A 21,379-nucleotide genomic window follows, 5' to 3' on the forward strand; every position below is an offset into this window, starting at 1 on the left:
AGACTTATTCGACAACGAGATTTCTTCTCCGCCCTGGCATAAATAAGCACCCCTGTTTACACCTAGGGATGGCAAGTGAGGGGCCACCCTTAGCCCTAGGTACTTGCCGAGACGATTGATGTTGGCAGGTGCAAAGGAGCCCTGGTTTATTTATGCCTGAGAGCCTGCTGGGGCAGAGGTGGGTGGGGCTGCTCTGCTGAGAGAGGTTTTCAAACCATGGCCCCTCAGCAGCTGGGGGAGGCCAGACGGTTCTTCTGTGGGGCCTCCGCGTATGTCTGAGCTTGTAGGCCAGATAACATGGGAGGCCAAGGGGCCCCTGCTCTAGGGTCAACTGGCCTGTCCATATGAATACATCCACCTTCAGAGCCATGTGGCACTCTGCCGGCTCAGTTGTTCCTGTACACATTAGGGTCTGTGCCAGCCAGAGCTCACACCCAATTGCTGGAGGGATAGCCACCTTCTCTGTTCCCCGCCGCCACCCATCCCGTGCCCTCTTCCGTCCTCTTCTTCTCTGCATGGGAAGGCTCCTCAGGTGGAGGGAGAACCAGAGGCAGCCAGCCCGGTGGCCTCCGAAGAGACTCCTGAGGCCGTGCCCGTGCCGTCAGCTCCTTGCTAGGCCAAGGCAGGATAGCTCTGTGATTTGCCATGAACCTTTGTTCCCTGTCTCAGTGATTCAAAGACCCTGTTTGCCAGGGTCCTTCGGGCCTCACACAGCAGTCTGTCTTGTGGTACCTGGCAAATCAAGGGGTTCTGCTTTTAGTCTGAGTTCCTCATGTTCAGGTGAAGCGCCTTGCCTTGTAGGGGTCCTGTCCGAGCAGGAAAGGGGCTAAAAGGTGAGGAGTCTGCTCCTTACCTAAAGCTCTGACCCCAGAGATCATGAGCTACAGCCTTCTCTTTTTGAATAGGATCGTGGGCTCAGTTAGTTGTCCCAGGAGGCACCTGGCTTCTAGAATTAGCCTTTGTTCATCTTTTCCCCACTGACACCCATGACTTTCTTTCTAGATGGAAAGTTCCCATTGTTCTCCAGATTAGCCCTGGCTTCTGGAAGTACAGAGTTCCGGGGGTGGGTGGTGAAGTTAGATCATGTCCAAGTTACCTAATAAGACCCATTGTCTTGCATTTTCAACCCTCTTGTGTCTTAGGTCAGGTGAAAAACTTGTGGGAGACCCTGTGGCTCTCTGCGGCCCCTGGGGACTGAGTGGACTCCAGCCCAGACATGGGTCCCCAGCCTCTTCCCTTGGGATCCTCAGCCCCCTCAGGTGCACCCCAGTGGAAGGCGTGCCCTGGGGTGTGAGCCCCACGCCAGAGCCAGTAACAGTCAGCAGCAGTAGGAGCTCTCTCTTATCCGGTTCCAGACAGTGAGGAGCCAGCGCTGGTGATGTGGGCATGGGTCATGGGAGCTGGCAACAGGTCTCCCCAGCACCGTGCCCATTCCTCCGTGGATCCACCACATCCCTGAGATGCGAAACATGACCCTGGTCCCCTCTGGTGCCAGATGAGGCAATGGAAATACAGTATCGTTAACCTGATCCCCTCTTCTGCCTCTTCTTTCTTCTCACGGGCGGTCTGGGCTTTCTCTGTTTATACCCCGCAGGGCAGAGGGCTCTGAAACAGAAGCAGGGGTGAATACACACACCCTACTGCCTTCCTGCTAGGCTCCAGGAACCAAGGGCTCCCCTGCCCTACAGTGTGGGGGCTGGAGGCAATGAGCGACGTTTCTGGGAACAGTAGCCTTGTCCAGCCTTCCCCTCTCTCTCTCTCTCTCTCTCTCTCTCTGCCAGGCGCTGGGATGTCTGACTGTTCTTGCCCCCTGCCCCCCACATCCTCCAGAGGCTGACTCTCATGCTTCTGCTTCTTTTGTCCTCTTGGACCTTCGCCCCAGTCTGGATTGGGGGCGTTCTCACGGCATCCTTTTCCATCTCTCCAGATAGCCCACTTCTGGGACCCCAGAGCTGGGCCAGTATCCAGGGCTAGTGAATCATTGAGCATTCTCAGCAGAAGCTCGGTCAGATCCAAAGCGATACCGTGACCTCCTTCGGGTGGCTGGAGAGACAAGGGCTCTGTAATCTTAACGTCATTATATAAAGTTTCTTCACTGCCGGAGCAGGCGGCTTCAGGCCCACATGTGATCTGGGCCCCGCGCCTGGGTCCCGACTTCTCAGGGGTGCAGGGGCATGGCGACAGGCCCCTAGGACTCACCGCTCGCATCGCTCTGAGCCCAGCTGGCTTCGGGCACACAGCAGAGCAACGTGTCGCACCTTGCAGAGTGCTGTCACACCCATTTCTCATTTAATCAGGGCAGCTCATGGGAAGTGAGGAGCCCTGGAGTCAGCAGGATGCCCCAAGAGTTCTGCATTTCAGTCCTGTGCTTTTCGAGAGGAATCATTCTGAATTCTTCTTGGCAGACAGAGTGGGGGTGGAGGGGGGAGTGCTCTGCTTTCCTAAAATCTGTCCAAAAAGGAGATGCTACGTCTTCTCTGGGTCACTTTCTCCTGGACCTCTCCCCAGTGTCCTTACCACCCAGGAGATGGAGTGGCTTGTTCTACTCACCTGACACCCAATTTTTGATTTTCCTAAAAGTGACCAAGGTCAGTGGTTCTCCCCGCTGCCCAGCACCTGCTTCACGACCGTGCCCGTGGAGGGCTTCCTACAGGAGGGTCCTCAGCATCGGCCGGGCAAAGGAGCAGCAGGTGGGAGAGGTGGCCTCCTCCCTCCCTGGACGCAGCCGAAAGGTGGCCTGGTGTGTGCATGCTCGTCGCCCCCCGCCCCCAGCCTTCTCCACTGTGGCCTTTGCTGCCTGGGGGCCAAGCCTCTCCACCTGCTCCTAGAAAACATGCCCACCTTGGTTGCTGTACTTCATCCTGAAGACTGTGGACCTTCCTCCCCTCCCGCCTTTCCCCGGGGGAAAAGCAGGGCTCTTTACGGTAACGTGAGTTTCTAAGAAAATGCACCTTCTGGCAGGGTCGACAAGTGAGTGTTAGGGGAGGGACTCGGAATGCTGACCCCTCGCTGAGCCACATTTCTAAGAGGTGAGTGGTAGAGAAGCAGCACCCTCCCACGGAGGGATCCTACCGGGGAGATTTTCACAGTGCCCCTGGAGCCCGAGAGTTTGAAGGCCTCACCTTCTATTCTGAGCTCCTAAATTTAGCTGTCTTTAGCTCCTAAAGCCAATGGCTTCTCTGGTTTCCCATCCTTCAGAATATGTGCTTTGTGCTTTTTTTTTTTCCCCTAAGAGAAAGAAGAGTAACTAGAAGGATAAAAGGGAAGGGGGCCGAACCATAACAAGGGCAGAGGAAGAGACCAGAAAAATGTGATACTTAGAGTGTTAGAGAAAGAAGGGGCCTGGCTTGAGAATTCTGAGGAGAGTCCAAACTGAGGGGAGCACAGCAGTGGAGAGGCCGGGGCCCTGCTGGTCCAGTGCAGGAGCTGGGCTCCTGTCCAGTGTCCCCTCCCAGGATGGCGCCAACCCATCTGTCACCCCCGACTCAGGCTAGCTGGGAAAGTGGAGGATGTGCCACTGGAGGCACCTGCCCCAGCCCAGCTGCCTGGGCCCGTGCGCTGGAGGAACAGGGACTACCCTGCCTTGGCCGATGTGGGGCTGCGTCTTGGCCAGCCAGAGGGCTCTCGGGCCGGCCAGGACTTTACCAGCAAGTACACGCAGTGGCATGCACCCAGCAGCACCTTCTCTGCTCTGGGGCTCGTGGTCCTTTCCAAGCCCAGTGCTTGAGTGCCCACTGCAGCCCTTCCACATCTGCCTGCCCCTCTCCTCTTGGCTTCAGATGGCAGCTGCTTTTCTGGCTCTTTCTGTCCCAGGCCCCGTCTCCCAGCTACCGCGTGGGGCGACTGTGGTGTGTTCGAGGACATACACATGGGGTGAGGGAGCCTCAGCGCTGGTCATCTTGTTCAGTAAAACCTACGTGTCAGGCATGTTCCCATTTGATCTTCACTGCAGCCCGGGGAGTTCATGATCATATGTACCGTTTTGCCGCCAGGAAAACTGAGGCTTAGCTACGGAGAGCCTCCAGTGCTGGGCTCACTAACCCTCTCCTCCCACCTCCCGATGCCCCTGGTCTCATTCCTGAAGGCCTCTTCTCCCAGGCTGCTGCTGTGTGGGTCCTGCTGCTTTCTCCTGGACTGGTGAGGAAGCTAGCGAGTGGCAGGGGGAGGATTTAGGGCAGGCCTCGGGCTCCAGGCCCTGTGCTGTGCCACTGAAAGGCTTAGCCATCCCTCACAGAGCCCAGCCTCGGCGAGTCTTCCTCTGATGCAGTCTCCTTCCGCCAGGGCTTCCCAGGCTCCCCTGCTCTTCACACATGCCTCCTCCCATTGCACCTGGGGACACTGAGCCTCACGGCCTTTGCGGACTTGACCGAGGTCCCAGAGCAAGTATGGAACTCAGACCCAAATCCAGGCCTCGCATCACCTCTCCTACCACCTCACGACGCCTCGGGCTCCCTGCTTCCCACCCCCAGGGCAGGAAATTCTGTGTCCTTGATAGGTCTGGGGACATTTCATATGTGTAAAGACAAGAACAGACTCTAGAGGAAAAGGGATCTCTCTCCCTCTGGCTTGCCTGGCAGACCTCCCCCTGATTCCCGTTTGTTCTTTTTCTCTTAGCAGACTGTTGGTTCACCCCTGCGCTCCACCCCCCTTTTTCCTGCTGTTCGGTTATTGTGCAGATGGGTGGGTTGTCCCCGGAGCCGAGGAGCTGAACCCTCCCTTGAGGGAGACACCGGAGGCCTGTGTACGGTGACTCTCCTCCGGGTCATCTTGGTGGTGCAGTGTGTTTTGCAGGAACCTCTTTCTGGTGCATCTGAGCCTTCACGATCCTGGGCAGCCCAGGGAATGAGACTCATGAGAGAGCCCCAGAGCTTAGCTTCCCCCAGCCCCCTCAGCTCTGGCCTTTTGGCACGGCCTTCTGCTCTGCTTGTAGGGAAAGTTACAGATCTTAGCTTGGTGGAGCCTAGAAAGGAGGGAGGTAGGGGAGAGATGGGTGGTGTTTGTTGTTTTTTGTTTTTTTGTTTTTTAATTGTTCCATTTATTCAACAAACATTTTTTGAAGCACTCCTAGTTATTATGCTGAATTTGACTTGACACATGATATACAAAAATAAGGCCTTTAAAATTATGGCTTTTTTGATTGGTTATGGATGTTTTCCAACCAAAATTTCTTAAACAGAACACTTTTGCAGGGGCATCTGGCTGGCTAGGTCGGTGGAGCGTGTGACTCTTGATCTCAGGGCTGTGAGTTTGAGCCCCACGTGGGGTGTGGAGATGATTTATAAATAAAATCTTAAAACAAAACACTTTTGCAGTGAGAAAGACTGGGAAAAAAAATCAGTAAGAGCTGCTCTGGATTTAGAAAAAGGTAGTCTTTTGATGATAATTTTGAAGTAGCCAAAATGTTATTATCTAGACTGCGTTAAGAATGAGTGCAAAAATATGCCTTAAAAAATTTTGGTCCCGTTACGCTTTGCCTTAGATGTTATTACTTTATAGGACCGTCATTCGTCTTGGAAGGAGAGAGATGTCTTTGCTTGAGAAGACCCAGCTGTGTTGTGTGGCCACGCAGGACAGAGCTGTAGTAGATGCACTATGTTTGTTGCTGCTTGATGAGTCAGGTCATTCGGTCATTCTGCATATGCAGGGAGGGTCAGTCCTATGCTGGGCACCGTGAGGGGCTCGGATATATTTAAGATGTGATTCGTGCCTTCCTCGGGGAAGTAAGACCTAAGGCCTATTTACACATAACCATTATGCAGGAGGAGTGGTGCATAATGCTAAAGTAAAAATCGGGTATCATAGGAGGGAGATCGTTTGCAGATGTCGGGAACTGATGGAAGTGTTTCCTGACTGCTCCTGGCTGAGCTGGCCTCAGAAATTGGGACCTATGTGATGGGCTTTTGCTAGGTTCCTGTCGTCACAAACTCCAAGTCATCGGCCACCATTAATGTTTGTAAGGTTTCACGAGCCCAGGGTGTGGGGACTCCTGCTCTTGGTGTTTTTGGCTGGTTGCCCTGGCCTTGGGCCCCAGAGATAGCCCTGGGCCTTCCTTATCTCTTTGCACCTTCTTGGGACCACCCTACCACATGTGGACCCTCCGTATTTAAGCCCTGAGCCCCTTGCCTGGCTCAAGTAGGTGCAGGATCCGTGCCTTTGGTGAGTCTGCTTCCGAAGCCTCCCTGAGAGACCCAGCCGGGCCCTGAACCGGGCAGGCCGTCCTGTCTGCCTGCTCACAGCGTGCAATCCTCAACTGTGGCCCTCTCGCCCCCTCTGCTGGCCACTCCTAGGATTTCCTGCTGGGAGAGTCAAGATGAAGTCCAAGGAGGTCGGGACTGCTGTGAGTTTGCCATCTGTGTTTGCTCTTGGGTGTTTTTGCCTGGGCCATGCTGGGGGTGGAGGGGTGGGGATGGGGTGGGGAGGAGAGCAGGGAATGGGGAGCAGAAGCCAGAGGAGAAGTAGTTGCAGTGGTGTCCAAGAAGAGTGGATTTGTGGAAGAAAATCTGAGAGCAGAGGAGTCCCGCAGATGAGGCTGGCTGAGTTCTGACTCCCCCAGGGACTTCTTGGATGGGGAGGGCGCCTTGGGAGTGACGGTGCCATAAGCCAGTGAGCAGAGCAGCAGGGAGAGGGGTAAGGGGCTCCAGGCTGAGCTCGCTGTGTTAGGATCTGACAAGAAGTCCCCTCCAGGCTCCAGCCTTTCTGGCTTTCGAGACCTCCATCCCGGAAGGCTGGCTAGGAGCCCTACTTCCATTAGAAGGTGAAAAAGGGGAGTCCATGGGACCGTGCCTCTGTGAGAAGGGCTTCTGATGGTGGGAGGCATGCGCGATGGGAGGGAATGGGCAGAGCACCCGTCTAGGTGGGTGCGTGGTGCAGGTACCTGTGTCCCCATGTACTGCCCCACCCCCACCGGGGCTGGAGTTGCTGCCTGTCACACCTGGGGGTTCTCATGCACACTGACCTCACTGTGGCAACAGCTGGACTTGCGGATGGGCAGAGCAGGGGGGCACCTCATCAGAGCTGGGGCTGCCCGCTCAGTGATCCTGCCTGTCTCCTCCCAGTTGGGAAGGAACAGCCTATGAGCCCAGGGGAGGGGAATCTCCCAGAGCAATCCGCCCCTAATCCCCAGGCTGGGCCTCAGGCTGGAGATGGCGGCTGCAGAGCCTGGGAGCTTGGGAACACCTGCTCGCAGACCCCGGCTTCCCTTGGCAAGCCCTGTGCTGCCCAGGGACTGTGACCCCGGGGGCCTGACCCAGCCCGGGGAAAGCTGGAGCCTCAGAGGTCCTGGCACCCCATCACCAGCACGGCTTCGGGAAGCGGTACCCACACAGGTGAGGCCCCTGGGGGATGGGAGAAGAGAAGCTCACTGGGCAGGGTTGGGAGAAAGCCAGGCGCCTTGTGCTTACCCTCTGGTCTCTCAAGGTGTGGCCCCCTCTCTCCCTTAGAACTCTTTGTGGATAGGAGAAGGGAGGAGGGGGTGAACACCAGGCCTCGGCTGAGGCGTGTCGGGAGGGCCCCTGGGGTCGGGTGGGGGGTCTTGTGTGGGAGCACGGCTGAACCCTAGCACAGATGCCTCTAGAAACCGGTGGCCATGCGTCACTCCTCTTGCAGCCCGAGGAGCTGATGTGAAATCAAGCGGGAGGTGTGTGCCTGGTTTCGATCACTTCTGCCTACAAACATTGCCAGGGAGGGAGGGGCGTGAAGGTCCCATGAGCACTGACCCCAGGTGGACGGTGGGGGGTCCAGAAGGAGCAAAGTGCTTGGTGCCTGGAGCTTTTGGAGAATTTGCAGGATGGCAAACGGAGGACGCCCCAGGGCAGGAGGGTAGCTCCAGGCCAACCCAGGAACCAGTGTGAGGAGGCAGGGGAGGGTGCAGGACATTCGTGTGGAGAAGGACATTGTTGTCAGCAAGGCAGGGGATGAGGTAACTGAGGGGAGGGTATGGATTTGACCAGAACCAGTGGATGGGCCTGTCAGAAAGGACGGGAAGCTAGGGGAGAGAGAGAAGAGGGTGGCCCTGAGGGCCAGGTGGGAGGGGGCGCCTGCCGGCTGCAGGCAGAGGCTGAGGTAGGCCTCCACCCCAGTGCCCAGCTGCCGTGAGATCGCACGTGCTGTCCCAAAGGATGAGCGAGTGTATTTCCTCATCTGCGCTCCGTGCCCTCAAATCCCTTGTTGCAGCATGCAGTTCCCTGTAAAGCCGCTGAGGCCATGCCATGGCAGGAGGGAAGGGGCACCACAGGAAGAGCCAGGGCCCTAGGACTCCTACCCCGTGAATCCCCCTTGTGGTGGCTGGGGCCTCGCTGCAGCAGTTCTTCACCCCACCGTACCCCGGGGAACAGACCTGGGTGTACATACGGCCCCCCACGTGTACCCCATTAAGTGCCTCAGCATTTGCGTCCCTGCCTTCTGGAGAAAAGCCGCTTAGGCTCCCAGGCACCAGTGGGACCGCCGGGTGGGTGGGGACCGTCCCCATCCCCCTTGCCCTGCACCTTTCCCATGTGGGGGTGCCTGGCTCAGCGGGGGTGGTGTGTCCAGAGCCGGCACTGGGGGACTGCAAATTGCCCTCCCACCCCCGCCAGGCAGAGAAAGAGCCTGCGGCCCCACGGGCTATGCCTACCGATTTGGGAGGATGGGGGCAGCCCCTGACTCCAGGACCAGGGGTTGGGATCATGTTTCCAGCTCCGGCTGGAATATCAGGTTGTTGTGGGAGATGTCAGGTCCCTGTCCTCTCTGCTTCTCCATCAGGTCAAACTGCCTGTTTAGGCAGAAGGTTGTTAGCTGGCCATCAGCGTTCTTTTCCGTCCTGGTCCCGGCCTTGCCTCCCTTTCCCCCTGGGAACTGGTAGAAAGAGTTGAATCTGAGTGTTCTCCCTCCCGAGAGGGGTGCTCAGATCAGCGTCCTGGGGCCAGAAGTCAGCAGATGGAAGCATCTCTGCTGAGTCACGTGGGCCCCACGGCCCCCAACACACTTGCCTTCTGGGCTCTTAGCCCCTGGAAGCCCAGGCCTGCTCAGGAGCAGCATCCTGCATAGATCTCAGCCTGCTTGGCCAGATCCACAGACCCTCTTGTTCCCACCCTGGGAGGGAGGCTGAAGGCCACCTGTCCTAGGATGGCAGGGGCTGCCTGCTCTCCTAAAGGGAAGCACAGAAGCTCTAGGGCTCTTCTCCTCCCCTCCCTTCTCCTTTTTTTTTTTTTTTTTTTTAGATCTAGGAGTGACCTTAGTGTTGACTTTCCGATCCCCGGGCAGAGAGCTAGGATGGGCAGTCCTCATCTTCTGGGTCAGCCTGCCCTGGGGTCCCTAACAGTAGTACTTTGTAAATCCGGGAAGGGGCTCTTGTACCCTGGGGCGGGGAGTCAGGCTGGGAGCCCTCTGCAGCCTCGTGGGAACGTGGGAGCCCAGGTGTGGAGCACACCCTCCTTGCAAGTGGTGCTTGTTGTACGGCTCATCTTGAAGAACGCTTCGTGTATTTAGTCCATTGCTGGAGAAATAGAACCATGATCCCCATCTCACAAGAGCTGGTCCCTTGCCCTCCCTGCACAGAGCTTCACGAAAGCCGGGACGCTTTCCGGGCCCTGGAGCGTGTACGGTGTGCTCCTGGCCTCAGGGATCCGGGCGGCCAGGCTGGGTGGTGTGCAGGAGGGCAAGCCGTTGCCCCATGTCTGGGCCCAAGTTAACAGAGGACGTGAGCTCAGGCCTGGGAGGAGCTGGGAGCCCCAGGAGGCCCACAGGAGCCCGGGCCTGGGAGCTCCTGTAATCTGGCAGCGTGCCTAATCTGGCTTCATTCAGAGTTGCCAGAAGGGGGCAGGGAGGAGAGTCCACAGCTCCGTGAGGCCACGTGGAGGGGGTGCTTCCAGGTGCAGGAAGCAGGGAGAGGAAGAAAGTTGCACCCTGGACACTTCAGACAACGTCGCATCTCTGGCTCTTCCAGAACATTCACCAGGACTTCATGGATCTCAGTCACTGTTTAGAACAAGGTCTGTGACCTCAGCCCTGGCCGGTAGGTACTGTTGTGAGCGGGGGGCATGACGTGGCCTCCTGGGGATGGAATGGCATCGTGGAAGGAAGCATGACCCTCCCTCCACCATTCTCCCTTTGTAAGAACTTGCCTGGCCCGTGCACAGGGATTCGTGTTGGGGTCAGGTGCCTCAGGAGAGAGGGGTGGGGAGGCCATGGTGCTGGGGCCACAACTCCAGGTGTGGTGCTGGCCGCAGGGCATGGACGGAGGGCCGGGTGGCCTGGGCCGCGTGAGGCTCTGTGACAGTTTGGAGAGAGGAGAGGTGATGCCCGTGTAGCCTCTCACTGCCATGCCCCAGCTGGGGGACCCAGGGGATTTTCAGCCCCCAGTGACCAGGACTTGAACGATCTGGACCCAGCCCCAGGACAGGGGGTTGGGAGTGAGTTAGAAAGAGCGTCTGCCCTGTTGAAAATGAGACAGTAAGACGAAGGACCCAGGTACCCTCCCATAGGCCCACGCAGTGATAGGACATTAATTGGAGCTGTGGCCAGAGCCAGCAGGTTGGAGGACCCCTTGCCTTCCACATCCTGGTTTTGTGATCACCACCTCTGTCTAGTTCCAGAAGACGGTCATCACCCCAAAGGAAACTCAGACCCGTGAAGCAGTCACTCCCCATTCCTCCCCTGCTCCCAGCCCCTGGGGCCACCACTACCCTGCCTCTGTCTCTATGGATTTAACCATTCTGGACATTTCACATAAATGGAATCCTTCAGTATGTGACCTTTGTGTCTGGCTTCTCTTGCTTAGTGGGATGTTCTCAAAGTTCATCCATGTTGTAGTATGTATCGGAGCTGCTTCACTCCTTTTATAGCCAAATAATATTCCACCGTGTGGATGTACCAGTGTTGTTGGCCATTCACTGGCTAATGGACATCTGAGTTGTGTCCACCCTTTGGCTATTGTGAGAAGGGCTGCCGTGAGCATCTGTGTGTAAGCACGTGTTCGAACACCCATTTTTATTTTTTAAAATATTTTAATTTTAATTTTTTTAAGATTTATTTTATTATTTTTTAAGATTTTATTTATTTATTTATTTTACAGATTTTATTTATTTATTTATTTTACAGATTTTATTTATTTATTTGACAGAGAGAGACACAGCGAGAGAGGGAACACAAGCAGGGGGAGTGGGAGAGGGAGAAGCAGGCTTCCTGTTGAGCAGGGAGCCCGATGTGGGGCTGGATCCCAGAACCCTGGGATCATGACCTGAGCCAAAGGCAGACGCCCAACGACTGAGCCACCCAGGCGCCCCATGATTTTATTTATTTTTTTGAGAGAGAGATAATGAGCAGGGGGAAGGGACAGAGGACAGAGGGAGAAGCAGACTCCCCGCTAAGCAGGGAGTCTGATGTGGGGCTTGACCCAGGACCCCGGGATCATGACCGGCGCTGAAGGCAGACGCTTAACCAACTGAGCCACCCAGGCGTCCCAAGATTTATTTATTTTAGAGAGAGAGAGTGAGCAGGGGGTAAGGACGGAGGCAGAGGGAGAGAGAGTCTCAAGCAGATTCCGCACTGAGTGTGGAGCCAGATGCTGGGCTCGATCTCAGGACCCTGAGATCACAACCCGAGCTGAAACCAAGAGTTGGACTCTTAACTGACTACACCACCCAGGCGCCCCTGAACACCCATTTTTAATTCCTCTGGGTGTAGACCCCGGAGTGGAATTGGGGGATCATATGGCGGACCGATGTTTAACTTACTGAGGGACCCCCAAACCACTTCCCGCAGCGGCTGCACCTCTTTCCGTTCCCACCAGCAGGTGCGAGGCCTCTAGTTTCTCCGCATCCTCGCCAACACTTCTTATTTTCCCTTTAAACATTGCAGCCACGCGAGTGAGCGTGAAGTACCGATTTATTTTTGTTTTTGAGCACCTGCCGGCTGCCCTGAGATTGTACTCAGTGTCTGATTTCATCCCCCCGACAGCCCTTTAAGGCAGGTAGAATCGCCTCCCCTTTCCAGATGAGAAGATGCGGGCCCAGAAGGGTTAGTGACACTTCCAAGGGCACACAGCGTGTGAGGGACAGAGCCGGGCTGCTCAATCTAAATCCTCGTCCCCTTCACCTGTTTCACCCACCCCTCCCTCACCGCCCCTCTGGTGAGCACCAGTGTGTTCTCTGTATTTAGGCGTCTGTTTCTCGTTTTGTTTATTTTGTTTTTTAGATTCCACATGTGAGTGAAATCATATGGTGTTTGTCTTCCTCTGACTGACTTATTTTGCTTAGCATTATACTCTCCAGCTCCGTCCATGTCCTTGCGAACGGCAAGCTTTCCCTCCTCCTTACGGCTGAGGGAGGGTCCACCGTACGCGCGCCGCCTCATCTTTATCCACTCGTCGGTCCGTGGACACTGGCGCTGCTTCCCTCCTTGGCTCTTGTCAGTAATGCCACGGTCTCATCGCTTTTCTTTGTGCTTTTTGTTTTCTGTGTGTGCTTTTTTTTTTTTTTCTCCAGATATCTTTCTCCTCTTCTGCTTTTTCCATCCATCATCGTTTTGTCATCTTACGCCTGAATTTTCCTTCCTTTGGTAAAGTATTCTCCCTCTTCGTACCTCTGCCTGCCGTCTGCCACCTTCTTGGCTTTCTGTTCCTTAATCACTCTGTCTTGGTTCAGCCCTGAAAGGGCCCTGCTGCCATGGGGGGGGGTGTGCTGGGGTGGGGGAGCGTGGAGAACTCCCCACCTTCCTCCAACTCCAACATGTGCCTTCCTCCATGGGAGAGGAGGGCAGAGCGGAGGTGTTCTGTGACTGGAGGTGCCCAGCGGGATCCAGGTGTGGTAGACGCCAGTGGAGGGGCAGGAAGGAGCTGGTGTCCTGCTGCGGGACCCCCAGGCTCGAGTCTGGGCCCCAGGGCAGGGGAGAGGGGCAGGCAAGGGGGCCAGGACCCCAGCCCCAGGCCACTGCAGCCCATCATCAGGCCCCAGCTCATTTCCCCAGGAATGTCTGTCCTCCTCTCATTCATGGGGATTTCACAGCCAGCTTCCACTCTGCTTTTCCGTTTGTAAGCTAGACAGACTCTAAATCACGGGAGGAGACACACCAAGCTGCCGGACTAAGGCCAAGGTAGGGGGAAGAGTTGCTATTTTATACACCCTTGGAGTCCTAAAGCATCCCTGTCTCGTTAGCTCCTCCCACACCCCTCCCAGTCCCTGCAACAGATGCTCTGCTCCTCATAGAGACAAAAACCGCCTAGCGCTGAGCATCAAGCCAGGCTTCAGCCAGATCCAAAACTCGCTTTTTGGATTTTTTTTCTCCCACAAAGAGGGGGAAAGAGAATTGAGCCTCTTTGGGAAGCACAGTGGCCTTAGCAGAGGACTGGATTATTTAATCCTAAAAGTCATGTGTTCCTAGGGGTGCCTGGGTGGCTCAGTCGGTTGAGTGTGTGACTCTTGTATTTGGCTTGGGTCCTGATCACAGGGGCGTGGGATCAAGCTGTGTGTCGGGCTCCGTGCTGAGCATGGAGCCTGCTTCAGATTCTCTCTCTGCCCCTCCCTCCTGCCCCCCTCCACTTGCTCACATGTGCTCTCCCCTCTTAAGAAAAAAAAGTCATGTATTCCTAGAAAACTTAATTTTTCGTATTGCCTATCTGTGCTGTAGTATCAGTATTGAGTGAATTGATTTGCATAATCTCTTAATTAAACTCCATCCCCCCACCCCGCCCCACCACAAATTATGCTGCCTAGATTCAGACAGCATTTATGAGTGCCTTCTGTATGCCCCGCACTGGGCTAAGTGCTTGCTAGACATCATCTTGTGTAATCCTCACAAAGACCTAAGAATAGGCAGGATTTTTCCATTTCTCAGGTGGGGTTACTGAGGGTCAGGACAGTGGAGAGGCAGGCTGTTTGTCTTCACTGCAGGAACAGCACAGGCAGAAGGGGTTTTAACTGCAGGATGGGGTTTTAAGTCGGACTGGCGTGACAGACCTTGGGACAGATCATTTAAAGGAGACTGTGGAATTGCCTCCTCTGGTATACAAGGTCAGAAAATCCGAGAAGCCAGGGTTCTGGAGGTCTGAGCACCTGGAGGGAGGGCCAGGAGACCCCAGGGGAGACCCAAAGCAAATGTAAGGGGAGAAATTGGAAAAGGGATCGGCGTGGTCCCCAGCATCCCCAGTGACTCTGTGACCTGAACAGGCCCCAGAGGAGCCACCCTCCCCTGATTTTTAGCAGGGCTTTTGTTTTCAATAGTGTTTTCCAATAACTTTGCACCTCAGCAGAAGCCGAGTGCAGTGACTTCTGCCTGCAGTTGGCACAGGCTGCTTCCGGTTCCGGTGTGTGTGACCGGGCCACTCTCTTTGTGTTTAACCCCTTCCCCCACACATACCTCCTCCCGCCCCACACACACGAAGAGCGAATGATCCGACCCGGCCATCCTGGGGGTTGCTGTGTGTAAAAATACATAGGGTTGAGCCATTTCCTGCCGCTTCCGTTCTTGCATGGCGATAAGACACTGGGGACCCAGCTGCGGACAGAGAGATCCTCCAGCAGCCGAGGGGGAGCCGGCCCTGGGAGAGCAGGACTCCGGGCCCGCCCGCGTTCATCTGACCCTGGGTTTCCCATCTTTCCTATCTCGTGTGACCTCTTTCCTTTCCCCCTACCGGCCCCATCTTGCCATCTTTTCTCAGCCTCTCTCCTCTGTGTCATCCTAATGCACTTGGGAAGCCTACCTGCTGGTGTGGAAAGGGGCTGTCTTCTCCTTCCTGCACCTTCACCCCCTCTGAGCTGGGCCCTGCTGCCCTCAGGCCCCCGGACCAGCCCTTGCTGCCCTTGGCCCCGGGGGTTGCTTCTGGGACCCGAGTCCCCAGGCCCTGGCCCACAGGGTGGGTGGGGCTGTGCTCTTCTCCCGCATCGGGGAGACTGGGCAGGGCCCGGTGCTCCCACCATCATGAAGCGGAAGAGGTTGCTGACGACTCGAGAGAGCTGGAAGGTGATGGAGGGGCTGGGGGGGGTGTCAGCAGAGGCCGGCGACCTGCTGAACTGCATCAGGGAAGCCGGGGTGAGGAGGGCGGGGAGGCTTCCTGCACCTGTGTGGGGCCAGAGTATAGCTCTCAGGGAGAGGCCTGCTCCAGGCAGGAGCCTTCTGGGGAGGTTGGGTCCAGAGGGACAAGTTTTCTCATCCCTGACAAGTCAGTCCTGTGACTCTCCCCTGAAGCCTCAGACCGGCTTAGTCCATGTGATGGAGCAACAAGAGTTCTGGGTCAGAGGTTCCATCCTTTCATAACTGTGTGTCCCTGAGCAACTTGCTTAACTCTCTGGGCCAAAGGTAGATCTGCCTAGACTGCACTTTAGGGAAGTTGTGAGGATTAGGTAGATCACAGATGCGAGAGCCCTTCAAATACGGCCTCTGTAGGGGCACCTGGCTGGCTTGATCGGTGGAACATGCATGCCACTCTTGATATCAGAGCTGTGGGTTCAAGCCCCACTTTGGATGCAGAGATTACTTAGAAATACAATCTTTTTTTTTTTTTTAATGGTAGCTGTAAAAGGAATACTATGTTGTTGTTATTTTGGACTCTTGCCCTGAAGCTTCCTGTTCATCCTGCATCTGTCCTCCAGGCAGAGCAACCAAGTCCGGGGGTGTCCAGGGACACACGAGAGATCCCCACTGTGTCCCCTGCCATGGTTTCGTGATTTACCCATGCTTGCCCTGCTTCCCTTCTCCCCCAGGTCGACAAGGGAGACCCGGTGGCCCTGAGCCTCCCCGGCGGCCCTGGCCACGGTGACACCGATGGCCCCATCAGCCTGGACGTGCCAGACGGGGCCCCGGACCCCCAGCGGACCAAGGCTGCCATTGACCACCTGCACCAGAAGATCCTGAAGATCACCGAGCAGATCAAGATCGAGCAGGAGGCGCGGGACGACAACGTGGCCGAGTACCTGAAGCTGGCCAACAACGCGGACAAGCAGCAGGCTTCACGCATCAAGCAGGTGTTCGAGAAGAAGAACCAGAAGTCGGCACAGACCATCGCACAGCTGCACAAGAAGCTGGAGCACTACCGCCGGCGCCTGAAGGAGATTGAGCAGAATGGGCCCTCGCGGCAGCCCAAGGACGTGCTGCGGGACATGCAGCAGGGGCTGAAGGACGTGGGCGCCAATGTGCGCGCAGGCATCAGTGGCTTCGGGGGTGGCGTGGTGGAGGGCGTCAAGGGCAGCCTCTCGGGCCTCTCGCAGGCCACCCACACCGCTGTGGTGTCCAAGCCCCGGGAGTTCGCCAGCCTCATCCGCAACAAGTTCGGCAGCGCCGACAACATTGCCCACCTGAAGGACCCTCTGGAGGACGGGCCTCCCGAGGAGGCGGCCCGGGCACTGAGCGGCAGTGCCACCCTGGTGTCCAGCCCCAAGTACGGAAGTGACGACGAGTGTTCTAGCGCCAGTGCCAGTTCGGCCGGGGCGGGCAGCAACTCGGGGGCCGGGCCAGCAGGGGCGCTGGGGAGCCCCAAGTTGAACGCGCTGTATGGGGCCCCCGGCAACCTGGACGCTCTGCTGGAGGAGCTGCGGGACATCAAGGACGGACAGTCCCACCTGGAGGACTCGATGGAGGACCTGAAGGCTCAGCTGCAGAGGGACTACACCTACATGACCCAGTGTCTGCAGGAGGAGCGCTACAGGTAGGCGCTGCCCCCGCCCGCGGGACCCTGGCCATCAGTGATGGGCCCCAGTCTGCAGACTCCAGGTGGCGGAGGCAGACGGAGGTGCACGTAGAAAGGTCCCAGGCTGCTGGAAGGAGCCAGAAGAGGCCCTGGGAAGGCCCTGGGAAGGCTTCCTCCAGACTGGTCAGAGCCTCTGGAAGATAGGGTTATGGGACCTGTGTGTGGGGAGAAGGTGCTGCCGGTCTCAGGAGCACTGAATGCCCCTCCTTGGTGGTTATGGGGTCCGTGTACAGGAGGGGAAACTGAGGCAGGGACCAGCTATGTGGCTTCTCATCTGGAAAGATTAAGAGCACTGACTCTGAGGCCAAGTTACCTGCGTTTAAACCCCAGCTGTATTCTTTCTTTCTCTTTCTTTCTTTCTCTTTTTTCTTTCTTTTTCTTTCTTTCTTTCTTTTTCTTTCTTTCTTTTTTTCTTTTTCTTTCTTTCTTTTTTTTTTTAAAGATTTTATTCATTTAAGAGAGGGAGAGAGAGAGCACAAGCAGGGGGAGTGGCAGGCAGAGGGAGAGGGAGAAGCAGGCTCCCCACTGAGCAGGGACCCCGATGCGGGACTCCATCCCAGGACCCTGGGATCATGACCTGAGCTGAAGGCAGGTGCTTAACTGACTGAGCCACCCAGGCGCCCTCCCACCGCCCCACACCTCCTCATCCCCCCCAGCCCGCCCAGCTCTACTCTGCTGTTTACCTTGAGCAAAATACTTACTGCTCTCCACACCTGGTCTCCTTGTCTGTGCAGCGGGAATAACATGAATCCTTACTCCGAGGGTTCATGAAGGTTAAATGAGTCCAAACCTGTAAAGTCAAAGTACGTGAACATCTGGCATGCTCAGTTTAAAGCTTTGGCTGATGCTGGAGTCTCTGGTCCCTCCTTCCCCTCTGCGCCTTCCACCCTTGTGCTCGGTGCCTCTCGCATGGCACTTGGCACTCGCTCCCTGGGATTCTTAGCCATCTTTTCCTTAATTAGCACTTTTCCTTTTTCTTCTTTATATATATGAAGTTTTGGGAAGTCGAAGGGAAACCCTGCCTGAAAACGAACTAGCCCACACTGTGTGTGTTTGGAGATTGTGTGCCTGCAGAGCAGGGATCATGTGTCTGTCCCGCTGTGTCCCTGGTGCCCAGGAGAGCCTCTTAGTCCAGGGCTCACAGGCTTCTGTTGAAGTCCGTTAGTCCCTGACTCCTCCATTCGTGAGCGCTCTGGTCTTTGGCAGGTTCCTTCACCTCTCTGTGTGTTAGTCTTATCTGTAAAATGGGATGACATTGGTACTTGTCTTGTGGGGTTGAGGGTGGCGGGGAACCTACGAGATAATGTGCGTGAAGTCCTGGCCCGGTGTCTACATGGAAGCAGGGCTGTGTCTGTAGTAACTTCCATTGTCCTTGCTGTTAAAATTGGAACAGGGCTGAACACCCTGGGTGGGTGGCGGAATGAAATGGATTGTGGGGAGAGAAGGGAGGTGAGGGGGCCAGGACTGCTGTCACACCTTGTCCCTTGGCCAGGTACGAGCGCCTGGAGGAGCAGCTCAATGACCTGACGGAGCTTCACCAGAATGAGATGACCAACCTGAAACAGGAGCTGGCTAGCATGGAGGAGAAGGTGGCCTACCAGTCCTATGAGAGGGCCCGGGACATCCAGGTGCGACCCGACCCTGACCCTTGGGGCTGGGGGCGGGGGGGGGGCCTGGACGTGCGGAGATAGCTGGGAGCCGCCGGAGGGGGAGGGCCCCACCAAGCGGGGGATGATGGGCGCAGACTGTTCCATTGGCGGGGCCGTTGGGCACGCGGCGGGCAGCGTGGGGCGGGGCGGAGACAGGGGCGGGGCGGAGACAGGGGCGGGGCGGGCCCGAAGCCAGGTTTGTGCGAGCCGATGGGCCGGGGCCTCCCGTGCCCCTGGCTCTTTGATGGCAGCCTTGCCAATGAGTAGTTGGGATTTCCAGGCTCCAGACTGCCTGGAGAGGGAGCTCCCGGGGATTGGGCCAGCTGTGTCTCCTACGCACGCACGCACATGCACACACGCACACGCACACGCACACACCCCACTCCTGTTTCCTGCCATCGTCCCCAAATAGTTGTAATCAAAGGCCTGCTGCCTGCTGCAGCCGATCAGCCTCTCCCCGCCGCTGGGCGCAGTCACCTTCTCCGAGGGGCAGTAGGGTGCAGCCCCCCCGGGGTGGGGGTGGGGGCCACACCCTCCCTGAGCCCCCGCGTGCGCCCCACCCCCCGCAGGAGGCCGTGGAGTCCTGCCTGACCCGGGTCACCAAGTTGGAGCTGCAGCAGCAGCAGCAGCAGGTGGTGCAGCTGGAGGGCGTGGAGAACGCCAACGCGCGGGCTCTGCTGGGCAAGCTCATCAATGTGATCCTGGCGCTGATGGCCGTGCTCCTGGTGTTCGTGTCCGCCGTCGCCAGCTTCATCACACCCCTCATGAAGACGCGCCTGCGCATCACCAGCACCGCCCTCTTGGTCCTCGCCCTCTTCCTCCTCTGGAAGCACTGGGACTCCCTCACCTACCTCCTGGAGCACGTGCTGCTGCCCAGCTGAGCGGCCGGCCCGCCCCCACCCCGTGCTCTCCCGGGGCCCCAGGGTGCCCGCGCTTCTCCAGGAGGGACCCGGGCATTCCCGAGTCCCCAGAACTTCTTCGTGTGTCTGGTTTGGCCTCTTGCCCAAACTGTCCATTCTAGCAGCTCCTGCCCCCTTCTCTGTTCTCGCTTCTGTCTGCCGCCTTCCCCCCGATGTTCTGAAGGGAGCTTCGAGGGCAGCCCCGACCGGAGACGGTGGGGACATCTGTGGCCAAAGGGAGCAGAGGAGGACACCAGGATGGACTGTTCCAGATTATTTAGCCACCCCAGGACTTGTCCCAGCTGACTCAGGATGCGGCAAGTCAGGAAGGCCAATAAGAATAGGAGCAGGAGAGGGCCAGGCCCCAGCCCTTCTCCCTTCCAGGGAAGAGCCCAACCCGGAGGCTGGACAGTTCCCTCCTACACAAATGGCCAGGGTAGAGGTCAGAGGGCAAGGGTGGGGGTGGGGAGGGGTTCTGCTGGCCTCAGAGAATGCCAGGGAGAGAGGGTAGGGCCTTCCACCCTCTGGGCACCTGCTGGGCCAGAGAGTAGGCGCCGTCCACCCCTCCTTCCAGAGCTGGTTTGAGGCTCACTTCTGGGCCAGGCCTTTCCCAGGGTATGAAGGATGCAGGCTCTGGAGGCCAGGTGGGGGGTGGCTTTGGACTTGGGTTTTCCCTGTGATTCTTTCTGCCTGTCCCTGGATCTGCTCTTTTCAGGGAAACAGGCCCCAGGGGCCTCGAGCCTCAGCCTAAGCCCTTAGGCCTCTGGGAGCACGGGTTCTATTTATTTATTTATTTATTTGTTCCTTTGTTACCTTACCCCCACTGAGCTCCGGGGAGAGGGCCTGCCTGGTCCTCTCCCGGAAGCCAGGGCTTGTTCTTGGCTTGTTCTCGGCTGTCCGGCATTTCCATACCATTTCGCCTCTGGATAATCCTGGCTGGGGGAAAGGGGACAGAGGCACCCAGCCCCACTCTCCCAAAGTAGCCCCTCGGCCAGGATGGGAGGAACGTAGCCTCTCTTTTATACATCTATTTATTTTGTATGTGTGTATTTGTGTGGAGGAGGTTGTTTGTTGCTTTATTTTTTTAAGGCTCTGGAGTGTTGTGTATGGTTTCTCTTCACATTCCAGCCTTCCCACGGGCACTTCCAAGAAGAGAGGGCATTTCTCGCAAAGCGAAAGAGAAATCCCCTGGAGCGGTGGAGGGTAGTGCCCGTCAGCTGTGGTGGACTTTCCTGAAAAATAAATATCCTCTAAGTTTTCAGAGCATCCTGTCTAGTGTTGGTTGATGGGGCCATCTCTGTGGAAAGCACCGGGTCTCTCCCCACACCCAGGCATTCTGGGTAACAGATTGGGCCTCCCCTGTTGGCCCGAGGCTGCCTTCTTCCAGGATCCACCGCTGAACAAACCATCACGCACCCTTCCCGTCCTGCTTTGTGCAGCCAAAGCTGTGGCCTCGGCGGTAGGGCGGTAAGGAAGTGAGCCGATGACAGCCCATCCGGCTGCCAGGAGCCCTTTCCAGGGGGAGGGGATTGGGAGAGAGATGCCCGAGGCCTGGACAGCATCAGGCAAGCCCCGCGTGTGGCCACGAGAGGGCAGCAGAGTCCTTACTCACCCTTGTCTCCGGGTGCAGTCCCAAGGAGGGGCATCTGCTGGAGTTACCTGGACCTTATCCGCTGTCCAGCCAGAGCACAGATCACCTGCTCACCAGGAGCTGCGGTGAGGCTTTGAGCACGGAGGCCGGGCCCCCAGTCTCTGCCCTGTGGGTGCAGCTCCTGGCCCTGGCAGTCCAGGGCACTCACAGAAGGCACTGGAATCCCAGCAGGAACCCTGTAGGACCTTGTGTGTGTGTGGAGGGGGATGGGGGTGCCACCAAATCTTCCTAGTGAGAGGAGGGAGCCGGGTGCAGGAGGATGTGGGGGGAAGGCACCCATCCCAGAGTCCTGGCCCATAATTAGCACACCTGTGGCCGATTTCCTATTCCCCTCTTGGGCCTCAGTTCCCACATCTGTAATGGGGGATGGATGTGGTAGCTGCTGGTTTCAAAGGGCTCTGAGAAGTCACAAGTTGCAGCTGCATCTGTGGCCCTGGGCTTGAGGTGGCCCTAGGAGTCAGGGACCACTCCCTAACCGGTCCAAGAGAGTGGCGTGCTGGCGCCCCCTGGAGGGCAGAATTAG

The 21,379-nt window shown here is 57.0% G+C and overlaps 1 protein-coding gene across 4 annotated transcripts in view; it reads left to right on the forward strand.

Annotated features, from left to right (window-relative positions):
- TMCC2 (transmembrane and coiled-coil domain family 2) overlaps nt 1-20,471 on the forward strand; it is a 39,208-nt gene extending 18,737 nt beyond the window's left edge. For 2 of the 4 annotated variants that reach the window (XM_025855162.2, XM_025855163.2), the window contains 3 exons: nt 15,675-16,615; nt 18,150-18,285; nt 18,876-20,471. In XM_025855162.2, coding sequence (XP_025710947.1) covers nt 15,675-16,615; nt 18,150-18,285; nt 18,876-19,187 — 1,389 coding nt within the window. In that variant the 3' untranslated portion in view covers nt 19,188-20,471. Of the gene's footprint in view, nt 1-6,147; nt 6,157-6,287; nt 6,338-14,382; nt 14,935-15,674; nt 16,616-18,149; nt 18,286-18,875 lie in introns of those variants that run through there. The other 2 variants (XM_025855166.1, XM_025855165.2) reach the window with 2 other exon arrangements.
- Nucleotides 20,472-21,379: the final 908 nt, after the last annotated feature.

The sequence above is a fragment of the Callorhinus ursinus genome, unplaced genomic scaffold (assembly GCF_003265705.2).
Source record: "Callorhinus ursinus isolate GAN/ISIS: 27379988/994484 unplaced genomic scaffold, GSC_fseal_2.0 scaffold57, whole genome shotgun sequence".
In the NCBI taxonomy this organism is placed as follows: domain Eukaryota; kingdom Metazoa; phylum Chordata; class Mammalia; order Carnivora; family Otariidae; genus Callorhinus; species Callorhinus ursinus.